The sequence below is a fragment of the Lagopus leucura genome, unplaced genomic scaffold (genome assembly GCF_019238085.1).
Source record: "Lagopus leucura isolate 7727_CA_CO unplaced genomic scaffold, USGS_WTPT01 Super-Scaffold_100018, whole genome shotgun sequence".
Lineage (NCBI taxonomy): Eukaryota > Metazoa > Chordata > Aves > Galliformes > Phasianidae > Lagopus > Lagopus leucura.
Window position 1 is genome coordinate 11,944,917 of NW_024962272.1, and position 15,530 is coordinate 11,960,446.

The 15,530-nt window shown below is 36.4% G+C and overlaps 1 protein-coding gene across 1 annotated transcript in view; it reads right to left on the minus strand.

The window, feature by feature from the left end:
- The window catches only part of RASEF (RAS and EF-hand domain containing), a 23,510-nt gene extending 13,823 nt beyond the window's left edge, over nt 1–9,687 (minus strand). Inside the window, exons 1-7 of the mRNA XM_042877472.1 lie at nt 9,536–9,687; nt 8,756–8,846; nt 5,866–5,961; nt 3,885–3,962; nt 3,239–3,354; nt 1,895–1,963; nt 689–773 (exon numbers count right to left, since the gene is read on the minus strand). Of these exons, the coding sequence (XP_042733406.1) occupies nt 689–773; nt 1,895–1,963; nt 3,239–3,354; nt 3,885–3,962; nt 5,866–5,961; nt 8,756–8,846; nt 9,536–9,564 (564 nt within the window). The 5' untranslated portion in view covers nt 9,565–9,687. The remainder of the gene's footprint in view (nt 1–688; nt 774–1,894; nt 1,964–3,238; nt 3,355–3,884; nt 3,963–5,865; nt 5,962–8,755; nt 8,847–9,535) is intronic.
- Nucleotides 9,688–15,530: the final 5,843 nt, after the last annotated feature.

A 15,530-nucleotide genomic window follows, 5' to 3' on the forward strand; every position in this document is an offset into this window, starting at 1 on the left:
TGATTATGTGTTGCCTACTAGAGTGAAAAAGAAATGTCACTAGATGAGACAGAATTTGCTTTCCTTGTGTATGTTTTGGGGCATGTCAGAAGAAAATTCTATCTTCAATCTTTCTGTCCAGTACTGTTACTGTAGAATCATTATTCTGTCTAAATTATTTTTCAACAGTTATTTGCTCTTCCAGTGATTCAGGAGTTTGCCCCATTAATAGTTTTAAAGTTTAGAAGGCTTTCTAATACTATAAAAGTTTCAAAAAGGCCCCAAAAAATCCAAAAAAGCACAAAAGGTCTGAGGTGAGATCCCCACTATCAACAGTTTCTGTTAGTTGTTATCCCACTGACTTGCCTGGACAGAAGTTGAAGTTAGATTCAGATCAATTACAAAGAAGGTAGTTTTCTAGAAAAGTATGTTTTCAGTGCTAAAGAGCTCCCATGTAGACAATTCAGACACATTTCCTTTGCTGTGAAAGAAACTGCTAACCTGTTCATCACATCAGATACATTTGGTTACAAATTCAGTATTTTCTAAAGCACCTAAAACTTTGCTGGAGGAAAAAGCTTTGTTGTTGCACCTTAAAATCTACTGAAATCCAACCACACAAATGTACTCCCACAGAAAGATCACTGAATGTAGCTCAGTTTGCTGAGTACAGCTACTCATAACACATAGCAAAATTATAATTACATACCAATGATCTGTTGAACTTGCTGAAACTGTTTTCAAGTGCAGTTCTTAAACCATCATTGCTGTCATGTAGTTTTCTATTAGCTGATCTAACAAGGAAATATAGTTTAACTTATAAAAGTATAACAAATTAAACTTAAAAACTATACAAATTAAGCAAATAAAATTTGAAAAAAAATATGCATTTTAAAAGAAAATGTTTTATTCTGCTGTAGATGAATGGTAACAGTTAATGTGGGATAAGAAATTTTGTTTAAACAAATGACTGAATGTAAAAAATGTGCCATAAAGTCTTCCTAAGTCTTTCAGTAACTAGAAGTGAGAAAAAAATAGATATGTTTTTAGAAGGCATGAACAGAACATGGATAGGCTACCAAAAATTGGAGTGTACAGTAGTTGCCTGGTGCACAACTATGTTAGGCTAAAAGGAAAAATCAGAAAGGCAACTAATACCATTCCAAATGAATTCACCCTTCTAAATGTATTTGTAGAAGTGGAATCTCATACATCTTTTTTTTCTTTGAAGAAATGAGAAGCTTAAATAAAAACATCTGAGAGAAACACAAAACTCAGATGGGAGACAGCCTAGCTTCGTGGTATCGGAGAGTTGGGCAGCAAGGGGCTCAGCAACCAGCAGCAGCTGGCCTTGTGTGGACAGACCTGACCTCAGCAGGTGCCCTGTCCCAAGCAGTGGGTTTGTCTGTGCTGATGATCCATCCCCATTGCAGCAATGTATTTTTCATCTCTTATTGGGAATATGCATTCTAAATGACTTCTAGTAATTTGCCCATATTTTTCCAAGTCATTCCAAGGGCTGTATTTCCTGCTTCATCCATAACGAAAGGAAGCCACTGCTTTCCACTGTAGTCATGCTGGTGTGTCAGCACAGCTGAGACAAGCACCATTTTCTACTAATCCAAGGCCTATTGGTGACAGGTGGGTAGATGGACTGGATGATCTTGGAGGTCTTTTCCAACCTTGGTGTTTCTATGGTTCTATGATTCTACCTGTCTCAAGTATACAGAATGCAAATGTAAAATGAAATTATACAGATCAGTTAACTACCTTCCGTGAGAACTGAAGCCATTTTAGTACTTGATAATTTTTCCCAAATCTCATCTCAGTCTTTTGAAGAGCTATAGAAATGTTTACCTGTGCCTATGTAGAGGTTATGTTTCTTAAAAATATATCGGAACAGCTAAGAACTTACTGAAGTATTTCAATTTGTCTTTCCAGATTATCTCTGTCTTCAGTATACTCCCGAATCATTTCTAGGTCTCTACAAATAAATAAATAAATAAATAAATAAATAAATAAATAAATAAATAAATAAAGTTACATTTCATAGAAGATTTTTTTTTTTCAATTTATTTTGTGTTAGACACAATAGACTTTTTCAAAGTATTTCTGAATTAAATTTTTCAGTGTATAGATCTCTGCTTTCTAGAATACAGTAAAAGCATTTTTACACAAAATAAAATCATTTTCTAATTTCATTGATCTCTGCCAATACATCTCAACAAAAACTGTTGATGAAAAATAAAGGTGAGGGGTGCAGGGTGGAGTTATTGGGTTTGAGCTGGGCTGGACAGATATGCCTTGGGCATCCCATGGGCCCACAAGATGAGGGGCAGCATCCAAAGTTCAGTAAGCTAAAAGTCAGCTGCTTCAGCCTTGTCACAGCATGCCTTGATTTGAGAGGATGTCATGGTTTCAGCCAAGATAGAGCCTGAAAAGTGGACTTTCAGTATAAAGGGGGCTATAAGAAGAAAGAGAACGGACTCTTTAACAGGATCTGTTGTGATAGGACAAGGGGAAATGATTTCACACTAAAAGAGGGGAGATTTAGAATGGGTGTAAGAAAAGTTTGTTATGGTAATGGTGGTAAAGCACTGGAACAGGTCGCCCGGAATTGTAGTGAATGCCCTATCCCTGAAGACTTTCAAGGTCAGGCTGAATGGGGCCCTAAGCAACGTGATCTAGCTGTAGGTGTCCCTGTTTAGTGCAGGGGAGTTAGACTAGACGGCCTTTAAAGATCCTATGCAACTCAAACAGTTCTATGATTTCTATGATCAGTGAAATAATCACATGAAAGGATGCACTGCTTCTTGAAATACCTTTTATGTTATATGAAGACAACTGTTTAGTAACATTGTCATAAAGACTCTTCTAAATCAACCTGAATGTCTAGAAGCAGCAATTATTTGCTCTAGATGAACTAGCTGAAAGGGATGTGGAAGGCTTCTGAAACTATTTTTGCTAATATTAGTAGAGATACTCTTCAGGTTGAAAATCATGGAGGGAAAAACTTGTACTCCTAACTGAAATACCCGTTAGATTTCCTTGAACAATTTTGAGTGTTTGCATTATGTACAGACATAGCTCTTTCATATATTTGACAACACAATGAACAGTAGTCATGGTAGACTATATAGTGTCAAATATTCACCTGCCTATGGCAAATTTAGAGAATAAGTTACTGGCTTAATACATTATAACAACATGAAACAAAAGATTCTTTTCCTGGTGAAGGTAATGAAGTAAAACCATTTACCTTTCTGTGTTTAAAGTCTGATCTGCATATTCACTTTTTAAGCTATCTAACTCACTCTGGAGAAAAGCAATATTTGTTTGTGCTTCTAAGAGGTCTTTCTTAAGTTTCTGGTTTTCCTGTATAAAAGAAAGATATTAAATATTAGCTGTCAAAATCACCTCCATAAAATGCTGGCATATTATATTGCGACGCTTAAATAAAAACCAACATAACACATAAAAATGAAACATTAGGAAAGCTCAGTAGAGACGGGAAAAGAAAATCAAACGTCAGAGAATTCAGTGAACCAGTAGGCAAGATTCACTGAAATTTGATTTTTGGATTTCACAGTTCCACAAAAATGGGACTGTACCATTTTAAGCCATTTCTAAATGTGATACCTAGAATGTGCATAAACATCATATAGAACTCTTTTTTTGAAGTTACAGATCCTCATATAGGTATCAATAACTTTAGAAAAACTTTAGAAAAGTTTCTCTCTTTTCTTACTTGTTAAATTATGCATTTAATTTAAATTTAATTATTTATTAAATAATATTAAATATGAAAAAAACAATCTGTATTGCAAGAAGAATAAAACTGAAGCTAAATTAATTATTTTATTATAATATTTAATAATAATGTATTAATGATAAACACTTCTTACCAACAACATATCATGTATTCTCTTTTTCAGTTCAATCACATCTTCCCTGCTGTTTATGTTTTTGGATTGCTCCTCAACCTAAAAGAATTATAATATCACCCAATTAATGTACATACTTAATTACTGTCATTCAAAATACATAAAATGTAATTGAAATCATATTAAATAACCCCAAGAATGTGTTACAGCTAGTAAAGATTTAAAAATCAACAGTATTCCCAGCTTTATGAGTAGGGAGCATTATTCCAAAAACTTCTGGTCTTCTGTACAATTTTTTACATTAAAGCATTACAAATACTTAATTTTTACTTTGCACTCTGGAATTTGCTACAGGTATTGAATGTGTACAACTTGGAACACAAAACCCAGCAATTGAGAAGACAGTAACAGCTGTATCTCCACTAACATATATATATATGTATATATTACTTCATCTACTGTCAATTCTGTACAGTGAATTTATTAAAAGCTTTCATGTTTCTCGTGGGAAATTTCCATTTCTATCAGTGCTCTTCTAAGTTCAATTCAATGTGAAAAAAATAAGAATAAATCCTCAATGGTTGCAAAAATTCTGGTCAAATTTATATTCATATCTAAGATGTCAATTTACCTTTCAATTGGGCTTTGAATTAATAAGGTTGGGATTAGATTTAGAAATTAGATTTAGACTAGTATTAACTAATTCCAATAGTAATTTCTGTTTGAAATTAGAGCTCAAACTTAACCATAAAAACTGAAAGAAATGTGCTCACTGACAAAAACACTATATTAGTTCAATATACTGCATTTATTTTTGATGATGTTTTTGGTAGATGAAAGTGCCAATTTCATCTACCAGAGAATCACAGTATGGCCTGGGTTGGAAGGGACCTCAAGGATCATCAAGCTCCAGCACCCCCGCAACAGACAGGGCTGCCAACTTCCACATTTAATACTGAACAGCCCAGGGCCCCAACCATTGTGGCCTTGAACACCTCCAGAGACGGGGCATCCACAACCTCTCTGCGCAGCCTGTTCCAGCACCTTACCATGGTACTCATAGTAAATGTCTTCCTGACATCCAACCTAAATCTTCCCTCTTTCAACATAAAACCATTTTCCCTTGTCCTGATGATATCCCTTTCAAAGAGTTTACTCCCTCTTGTCTATAGGCTCCCTTTAGGTATTGAAAGGCTGCAATGAGGTCACCTGCAGCCTTCTCCTCTCCGGGCTGAACAAGCCCAGCTCCCTCAGCCTGTCTTCATAGGGGAGGTGCTCCAGTCCCCTGATCATCTTTGTGGCTCTCCTTTGGACCCTTTCCAACAGCTCTCTGCCTTTCTTGTATTGGGGGCTCCAGACCTGGACACAGTACTCTAGATGAGGCCTCACAAGAGCAGAGTAGAGAGGGACAATCACCTCCCTGTCCCTGCTGGCCACCCCTCTTCTGGTGGAGCCCAAGATATCATTTGTCTTCTGAGCTGTAAGAGCACGCTAATGACTCATGTTCAGTTTTTCATCCATCAGGACCCCTAGGTCCTTCTCTCCAGGTCTCTCAAGGACTGCTCCTCCCAGTCTATAGATATGTAGGATTCCTCCAGCCCAAGTGTAAAACCTTGCATTTTGCTGTGTTGAACCTCATTAGATTCACTCGGGCCCACTTTTCAAGTCTGTTTCTAGTTCCATTAATTAAAATCAGAGGCAATATACTAGATGTTTCTAAAGTATCACATACAAAACTAGTTAACTGCAGTGAAAATATCTTGATGGATTATTTAGCAAGAGAATTTGGCTATCTGGTCTCTTCACTATGTATTTCAATAGATTATACAAAATGTGTACAACAACACAGAACTACAACATTAAAAAAACTTATTTTTAGTTGCCATTTACCTAGGCATGTAAACTTTGAAGGCTACATTTTGCACATCATCCTGGAGAAGGCCCTTCATAAGGTCAGAATCTCTTACACTAAAACTTCAAGTCATGAGTTCAAGCCACTTACCTTTTTAAGTTTTTTTATAGTCACCTGAAGATCCCCAACTTCAGTATCATACTGGCGCTTCAGCTCATTTAGTGCTTCTTCAGCTTTTCGTTTCTCCTATAATATTTTTTTTTAATAAATGTTCAGAAAGGCTTCAAATGTTTCTTAAAAGATGCATTTACCAACTTAAAGCCAAACTTGTTTTTCCCAGTAGATTAATGTGCGTAATTTTGTCTTCACACTAAGTCAACCACCCCTTCCTTAGATCCACAGGCACTGGTTCTACTATTTCAGTCCACTTATAAAATACTCAGAGAAACAAAACATTGAGGTAAAAGCAAAGATACAGGTTCAGCCCTGAATTCAGTGTTTGCTTTCACTTTGGTCTCCTGCACTTAGCATTTTAAATGTCTTAAACAAAGCCAAAAGAAAAACGTTTAGTTTTCATTTTCACATGTATGTAGGTGTGTATTATATATACACATGTCTGTACAGACAGACATGCAGGTCAGAGCATTGCACCCTTACTTTCAAAGCAGCCTTTTGTGGTCTGGGATACAACATGCTAGGAACAGCACTACTGTGCCACCATTAGTTAGTTACTCATTTACTTCAATTTTGTTTTGCTTGCAAGCATTTCACTTTTACAGGTTCATATTTGGTGAAAGACATGCTAATAGCAGCATCCTTAGTCATGGGAGTTTCACACAGCAGTTGATCTTAAACCAGCTGCACTATTGGGGAAATCATTTTAATTCAAGGAGACATGGGACTGGGACAAAGACTTTAGGACTGATAGAAAAGCATGCACCCAGCTCTGCCTAGCACTCCTGGGTGCACAGGACAGGGGGACAGATGGCAGTAGCAGGACGTGCTACCAGACTGGCAGGCTGTGCTTCCAAACGAGAGATGGCAGGTGTGGACTTTGTTCAGAATGCAGTCAGATGTTGACATCCGTGTGTTAAAATAATAATCAGTCAAAGTAATCAGCTTAAACTGGATTCTCTGACTGCTGGCCCCTGTACCAGACTCTTATGTATTGTTGGTAACTATTTGCTTCCCTGAAGAAATAAAACAGAGGATAGGTTCATGCTGAAGATACCATTACATAGAGGCAGGTGTCACAGTGGCGTGAGATCACTCTAGCAAACAATGGTCATGAGTACAGGCTGTAAGATTAACGGCTGAGCACAATCCCACAAAGTAAATATCTTACATTTACTCTCAGGGCGTTTTAGGAGGTGGAGTACGAGGAGCTATGAGTTACAGAAAGTGTGCATGACTGAAAATGAGAAAAGCACTGCAGGAAACAAGTCATAGCCCATCTTTGATTCTGGGTGTGAAAACCCCATCCCAGCTCAGTGACAATCTGAAAACTAACACTGATAAAATCTGCAACCTGCTGCCCTGCCATTTCTTTACACTTCAATCCAAAGACTAGATCTAGCTTAGTCAATGCAAACTACAAGGCATTTAGTTTCTCCATGAGGGCCCTTTTTAGAAACTAAAACATAAACTGTGTACAGATAATAGGTAGCAGCCTTTAAATAAGGATCACACCTAATTGCAGATGTTCTCAGACTCAACAAATGCACACATCCAGTTAATCTTTTTACAGTAGGGAATAAGATTTATAGGGCTTTTTCCAATGATTAACAACTTCATGCAGAACAGAAATTTTCCAAAGCAAATGCCTGTGTTTTCTAAATAAAAATGCATATTCTCCATGGGAATAGTAAGTTTTTCTGTTCTGAAAGTTTCATTGTAATTAATTAAATATACATATGCTATTTTGCTGAGATGGGATCTTTTTTTATGCTTTGTATTTTGTTACTAGGAAAACAACAGACTTTGACAGGAGGAATGTTTCCTCTTGTACAGAAAAAAAAACATTTGAAGCAAATCTGTCAGAACACCATTTTCCTTCACAGCTCAATTGCTAAGAGATATTTAAATTCGCCCCATTGGCTGACTGCACTTCATTGCTTCCTGTTTTGCAAATGCTTCTGTGAAAGAACACATACCAAATACGTAAAGGTTCAGTAGATAGCTTTTGCTACCAAATTAATGATCACAGCTAGAATACACATTTTAACTAGTGAACTTCTTTCATTCACATTAGAATACTTTGCATGAACTGTTGCTCTTACGCTTACTACAAAGCCAGGTAATATATCACATAAATTTAGGAATACTTTAACAAGAAGCAGGCTAGACAGGCAGAGCAATTTTCTTATACTGCTTTCTGCTTAGAATTAGACACTTATGGTTCTACTCAAGTTTTCAATATGAGAGGGGAAAAGGATTCTTGTACTTTGCATGAAGACTGCAAGTGAGCTGAAACAACACCTAAAAACTGATCACACTGAAACAAGTGAACTCAACTGCGAGGTCCAGGCCCTCATACTCTGTTATCACAAACATCCTCTCTCCTCTAGAATTCTCCAAACTATAACTGCAGAATCAGAATGCATCAGCAGGGGAAAGAAAGATTACTGCTTCAGTCAGATGAAAAAATGAAAAATAAATGATCTGAGCATTAATTACTTAAATTCTTCCACTATTAAAGCAGGTTCCACCATTTTCTGGTGAAATGCTACTTCTCTTTTTTTTTTTTTTTTTTCTCATCAGTTACCAATACTCTCCTCAGAAATAAACTCCTTTGCATGAAAATTATCTTACAAAAGAGCTTGGTTTCTTTTCTCACTTTATTTCTGAGCAGCCATTCCCCTTTGGGTAAGCATTATCAGAATACATTTTCAACCTCATGGGTAGTTTCTTTTTGTCCAGGCCCTGTTTACAGTGCCTTTGTGTTAGCCTAGCAGCATCAAAGACTCACCTGGCCATTACTCCTATATAAACCCACAGAGAGCTTAGTCACTATGAAATTGTGCAAACAAAAAATACTCACTTCCTTTTTAACTTTTTGCTCAGCAGCCTGTATCCGTTGTTCCATCTCTTCTTCCAGCTCACTGAGCTGAACTGCTGCTTTATCCTGAGCTCTAAAATTTAAAAGTAAATATTGTTTTAGAAATTGCCCTGTGTCTTGACAGAAAATTGTGTGAAATATGTTTGCTGAAATGGATAAGATAGACAAACATGCGAAAGACGTTTAACAATGAAAACAATTTTAAACATTTAACAATGACCAGACCTTGAAACTGATGTGATTGGGAATCAAAATCATAAAGCAGTTTGAAAATACATACAAATTAGGTTTTAAATTATAGCTGATATCATATGATTATTGTGAAAGATACCTCATATCGAAAATTAAATTACAAAAATAAAAGGCCCCTCTGGTTATCTTATGACAAGGCTGTAAGACAATAACAACAGCAACTTGCACCATCTATCCTGTCCTGAGCTAATCTCCTTGAAGCTGGGGAAGCAAAACTATGTTTTTTAAAATGAAATTGTAATGGGAGTGGATGCTAAACCACAAAGTTACAGATGTGAAGACTAGTCAAAATGCTTAAGGCATTAGATTTTAGAACAAAGCCAGGACCTACCCAAAACATGAACAGGGAATACTTACATAAATGTGCGTGCATGTAAACAACTTCTGAACTCTGTTTATGAAAATTCTGTTTGGCATATTTTGTCACTAATCAACAGCATTTTAATCCAGCAAGATAGAATAAACAGAAAAGTAACTGCGTAAATGAACTAGAAGAAAGACTCAAAATACCTTTTTACAGCAATGGCCAAGGTCTCCATCTCTGTGCTTTGAAGTTTGATCTCTCGGATGAAGTTCTTAATGACATGCTCGTATGGCTGGATTAATCTTGGTTCCACTATGTGTATGTTCTGATACAGAACACTGACTTGCTCCTGTCTAAAAAGATAGATAGTTCTTTAACATACTTACTTGGAACAATGCTCTGTAGAGGTTTGAAAAATGCTATAAGTTGAAGTGTATCTCTTTATTGCCTATTTTTTAAATTTAACAAGTAAGACTTTGAATATACAGCAAAGATACATCTGAATTCTTCTAAATGATTTTTACTCATAATGATTTTATTATTTCTTTAACATAGCTACTGCAGAAAAAAATTTTAGGTTAAATAATTTTTTTTAATTGCATTTGTGATACACCGAAGAGTATACCACTGGAGCAATCCATAATGTAAATCAAGATCGGCTATAATGATAAATTACGCATTGTGGAGAGGTTTACTGCTCTAAGAAACTGAATAAAAAAATTTAAAGGGGATAAGAATACCAACTACCTAAGTAAAAAAAAAAAAAAAAAAGACAGTGACATCACTATAGGGAGTAAAATAAACAGAGAAAAACAACCCTGCAATAATATGGAAATAAATAAGCATGGACTGCAAAACTGGACGTTAAGAAATACTACTTTTCCAAAAGAGTGGTCAAGTGCTTGAACAGGCTGCCCAGGGAGGTGGTGCAGTCACTGACCCTGGACGTGTTTAAGGAATGTTTAGATGTTGTGTTGAGGAACATGTTTAGTGAGAACTGTTGGTGATAGGTGAATGATTGTACTGAATGATCTTGTAGGTCTTTTCCAACATCAGCGATTCTATGATTCTATGAACTCACCTGATAGATGTAAAATTTACCCATGGAAGCTTGGAAGCATACATAGCTACCCACATAAAACTCAGGGCTCCCTTAGCTACTGGATGTTTTTCATGCTTTTTGTATGAACAACCTGATGGGAGTTGCAGCAGAACAGAGAAAATAGCTCTCTCATTTAAAACAAATTATTTTGGTCCTGCTGTCTACAACTCTAATAATGACAACCTTGTTTTACATCACAAAAAAAAATTCTTTTTGGTAAAAAGTTAATTCCATGTATGACTCGTGTGGAAGACTCATTGCAGTAGGGAAAAAGAAAAAAGTCTCTGTAGATCCTTGAGTAATTAAAAGCTCTCTTGAAATTTTTACTTAAATATACTTAAAGGCTGCTCCAATGCAAGAATAAAATATTCTGATTCCTATTTGATCAGGACTCATTTCAAGTGACTGTACACAGTTTTAATTGTCAATTATAAATTGATTGTTAACAAGATTCAGAGATAAATAATAGCACAAACACCAAAACACTGTAACACATATTATTAGATAAGCAGATTTCAGGTCACTAAACAGTACACCATGTCACAGCTTGTGTTACATGGCACTTCCATAAGGCAATTTGTAAAAGAAATGTCTACAACAGAATTTAGTAATCCAAGGACAAGCAAAGCTGGCTGCCATGCAGACAATATACCAAAACATGAGCAAGTATTCAAGAGCTTACAGATGAAACAAAGTGGGAAAAAAAGCAAAAAGAGAGCAGGTCTACAAATGTGCAGGAAGCAGATCTGTAATGAGGAAACACAGCATACCAGTTGCAGAAAGGCAAACAAAAACAATGTTTTGCAATTACTGGTCTCACAGCATTTATAACACATCATGAATGCCTGTCCTCTTTTTATTGTTACAGGAAAGCTTAACCTTTGATTTAAAGATATTCCGTATTAGATAGCTAACATTTTCCTATGTTCCATAAAGATAGTGATGATTAACCCATTAATTACAACCATGATATCAACAATCACTGTGATTTGACACCTGAAGCACTTTTACAGTTCAGATTATCAGCATTCCAGAACTTTGTATATTCGATATGATCTTCCCACTGAAAGTATAACTTCTTTTACTACAATAGCAGTATAATTGTTTTAGCTGAGTCCTGTTTTAAACAACTGAAATTTCAACAAACCATAAAATCTGTTTGTAGCTGAAATGCAGATGTTTATTTTAATATACAGAAACATAACAATAGCTCATAAAAATACAGATTTTCTGAGGCCAGGGGAATTTGTGCGTGCATGCCAGTTTCTCTCTTGCAAAAAAAGGCTTCTGTTTTAGGTGTACTTAGCATCTCCAGAAGATAATTTAAACTCAACACAGTACTCTGACTATGTATGCATAAAATTTCATTTTCATAACATACTTAAACAGAGTAATATTAAGATTCACGGGTAGGTGTTTTTACTTGATATTTCACCTTTAGAAAAAACAGTCACAGACATTTTCCTTTTTCAACCACAGTCATTAAAACTCCAAGATAAAGACTCACGCCAGGATAAAAAAAAAAAAAGTTTTATCTCTTCAAATATACACTCTTTTTTCTCTGTACTACATTCAGAAGTGAGATTTCTGCAGTGAAGGATTACTGCACAACAGAGAATTTCAGCATGGTTCTGATGACAGCAAATACCACAAAATCCGTTGGTGATTCATGTTCAGCATATCTCAGTTAAAATGCAAGTATATAGCAGATTTGTAGTATTTAAACAACGACTTCCAAGTACAAGCAGCTGCACAAACAGTAAGTTTAGTGTCTCGAGGTGATACCATTTATAGCATTCCTACCGTACTTCCATTACTGTTGATTAGCCTTGAAGCTGGAGCATGACTGTACTTTAAACATTACAAAACACAATCTCTCATAATCCCTCTATTTGAAATTCCATTTATTTAGATAGCTGGGTATGGTAACATATGCTGCATTTTGTGAATTCTTAGCACTTCAGCAGTTGTCCTTCAGAGCTGCAAACACGTCACTAAAACAGCTAACAAACTATTCCGGTATAATTTCAGATTTTACACAGAAGCAGCTGCTGTGCATATTTGGAACTAGCCACTGAACAATGCCACTTCGCACAGCGTGGGTGTTCACAAATTTCTTTAACAGTGTGGTGTGTTAAACAGAAATGACAGTAGTAACAGCGAGATGGACAGAACTGTAGAATAATAGAATGGTGTGGGCTGGAACGGACCTTTTAAGATTATTCCGTTTCATCCTTCAACTTCTATAGGCATTGACACTTCCCTCTACATCAAGTCGATCAAAGCCCCCATCCAGCCTAGTCTTGAAGACCTCCAGGGAGGGGGAATTCACAGCCTTTCTGGGGCAACTTGTTCCACTGTCTCATCTCTCTTACAGCAAAAAAATTTCTTCCTGGTATCTAGTCTCAATTAGAAGTTATCCATCTTACATGGTAGATACACTGAGCACAGTCTGAGTGACTGGAACAGGCTGTCCAGAGAAATGGTGGATAGTCCCTGGAGACATGCAAGGTCAGGCTGGACAGGGCTCCGAGCAGCCTCACGTAGCTGTAGTGTTTAGTGCAGAGGAGTTGGACTAGATGACCTTTAAGAGTGTCCTTCAACTCAAACAATTCTGATTCTATATACGAATTTAAGAAATAAAAAATATAAACACAAGATCAATGTTATAAAGTTATATTTTTACCCTCAGTTTCAGCGTTGGCAAGGAGATGTCTGCTAACAACTTTATTTCCTAGAAAGCAAACAGTGGCAAAACTCTTTTACCTAATACTAAGACAATTTGTTACATGAGCAAATGTTTACCTGAGCCTTTTCCAAATCACAAGTTACTAAATCATGGTTGGATATTTAAGGACATACATCACCTTTTTCACAAGCACTTTATCTTTCTCACCTTATCTTCTGCAGGGTTAGTCATTTGCTGCCTTTAGATAGAAATGAATCCATAAAACTATACAGCATCTCAGTCTGTACTAAGAGTCCAGGGATAAAAAAACAGCACATGACTATCACCAGAAATCTCTTGTCTCATGGACTGTTACTGGCTGTAGTACAAGAGAAAATGCAGTGTCTTACACTGAGGAACTGGAGAAACAACCATTAGTTTGGCCTTTCCCTACAATACTTTGTTCCAGAATCAAAAACGTCTGTATTATAAGGAACATTGTAAAGAATCTGTGCAATTTTCATTCTCTTTGTAAGAATGTCTGTCACTTTCCCTTGCAGCTTTTTTTAAAAGCTCATGCAAATACACATACCAGAACTGAAGATAAGAATTAGTCTCTCCACACTACTGTGCCCCTGCCATACCACTGTCTGCTTGCTTTAAGACGCAGTAGTAGGAAGCAAAAAATAGTTACTATGAGAGTTAATTCTGTGTGATGAAAGAAGTATCTTGTACTTATTATTCATCCTCGGTCCATTGACTGACTACCATACAGATGGACTCAAAATATCTGTGACCTTGTTTTATGAGGGTTAGAAAACATAACAAAGCCCATTGAAATAAAACCATGCAGAATCCTGGAAAGCACCTGCAAGGCTCTTTTAGTCTCAAATTGGCCAATGAAACTCCCAATGACACTCACCTGAGTACTTCTATTGCAGCTTTACAGGAGCTCTTATTTAAAAACATTACTCAACAACTGACGTAAGCAACAGAAAAACAGGAGAAATTAGTCATGCAACAAAACTGAGGGAATGCTACTTAAATGCTTATGCCTTCCAGTACCTGAAGGGGGCCTACAGGAAAGCTGGGGAGGGACTTTTTATTAGCGCACGTAGTAACAGATCAGTAACAGTAACAGGAAATGGTTTTAAACTGGAAGAGGATAGATTTAGACTAGATGTTAGGAAGAAATTCTTTATTGTGAGGGCAGTGAGACATTGGGACAGGTTGCTCAGTGAGGCTGTGGATACCCAGTCTCTGGAGGCATTCAAGGCCAGGCTGGATGGGGCTCTGAACAACCTGATCTAGTGGAAGATGCTATAGCAGGGGGTTGGAAGTAGATGATCTTAAAGGTTCCTTCCAACACAAACCATTATGTAACTCTGTGATTCTAAGAGAAATTGTTGTTAATCATTTCTTTCTATATTTTAAATCACTCCTATTTTTACGTGTTTTACTAATTATTAGTAATGCCACTGCAACAGGGCAAAATGGTTGCAATGGACATTACCAAAAGTATTTGTATGTTTCCAGCTCCCACTGAATACATATTATTTCTTTTTGCATGTTTGTTAGTTATTCATATTATTTATCAAGAAAGATTTCACAAACAGATTTTTCTATGATAATTGTTAAACATTCAGTAGTCTTTGCAGTACAACAATTCAGAAATTCTTGATTCAGTTTCAACAAAATTCATGTGAAATGCTCTTAAGGGTACCCTTAAGTTCCTCACTAATATAACCATAGGCATTCAATTGCAAATGCATAGAAAGAGCTTTTTTAATACACAACATGAAAGAAACTGTCCCACTGGACCCTCTAGTTTTATGTTTTCACAGCCTACCCCACATGCTTTTTTGCTGCTTCTACCACGTACAGGCACAAGGCATGAGTGGCTTGAAAAAATACAGTACACTAGACAAGTTATTCTCCGGCTTTACCTTACTTCATCTAAAAGAATTTATTATTTTAGTTTCCCTTCTCTGTTATATTAGTATATGAAATTGGCCACTATTTTCACATCTTCACATGACAGCTTTTGAATTACATAAAGTTACTGCATTACAGAAAGAAAATAAATCTGCCCTGAGAATAATGCCATCTGTAATATAATAGATCCAAAACACTAAACTGGAATAAGGAGGAGCAAAGGGGAAAAAAAAAAAAAGGGGGGGGGGGGGAGGGGTTTAGAGGTATCAGATACAGATACTTAGAATACATTACATGGCATAATTCCATTTAAACCAATTCACAGCAACTCCTAGTACTGTTCTGGATGGCTGAATGTACAGTGGTAGTTGGCCTACTGGTCCACACTCTGAATACAGTTCAAAGAACATTGTTGGAATTTATAAAAAAAAAAAGACTAAGTAGTTGCTGAGGTTCTTATATCCATTCCCTTTGTAATTCCCATGGAAAGTAAGCC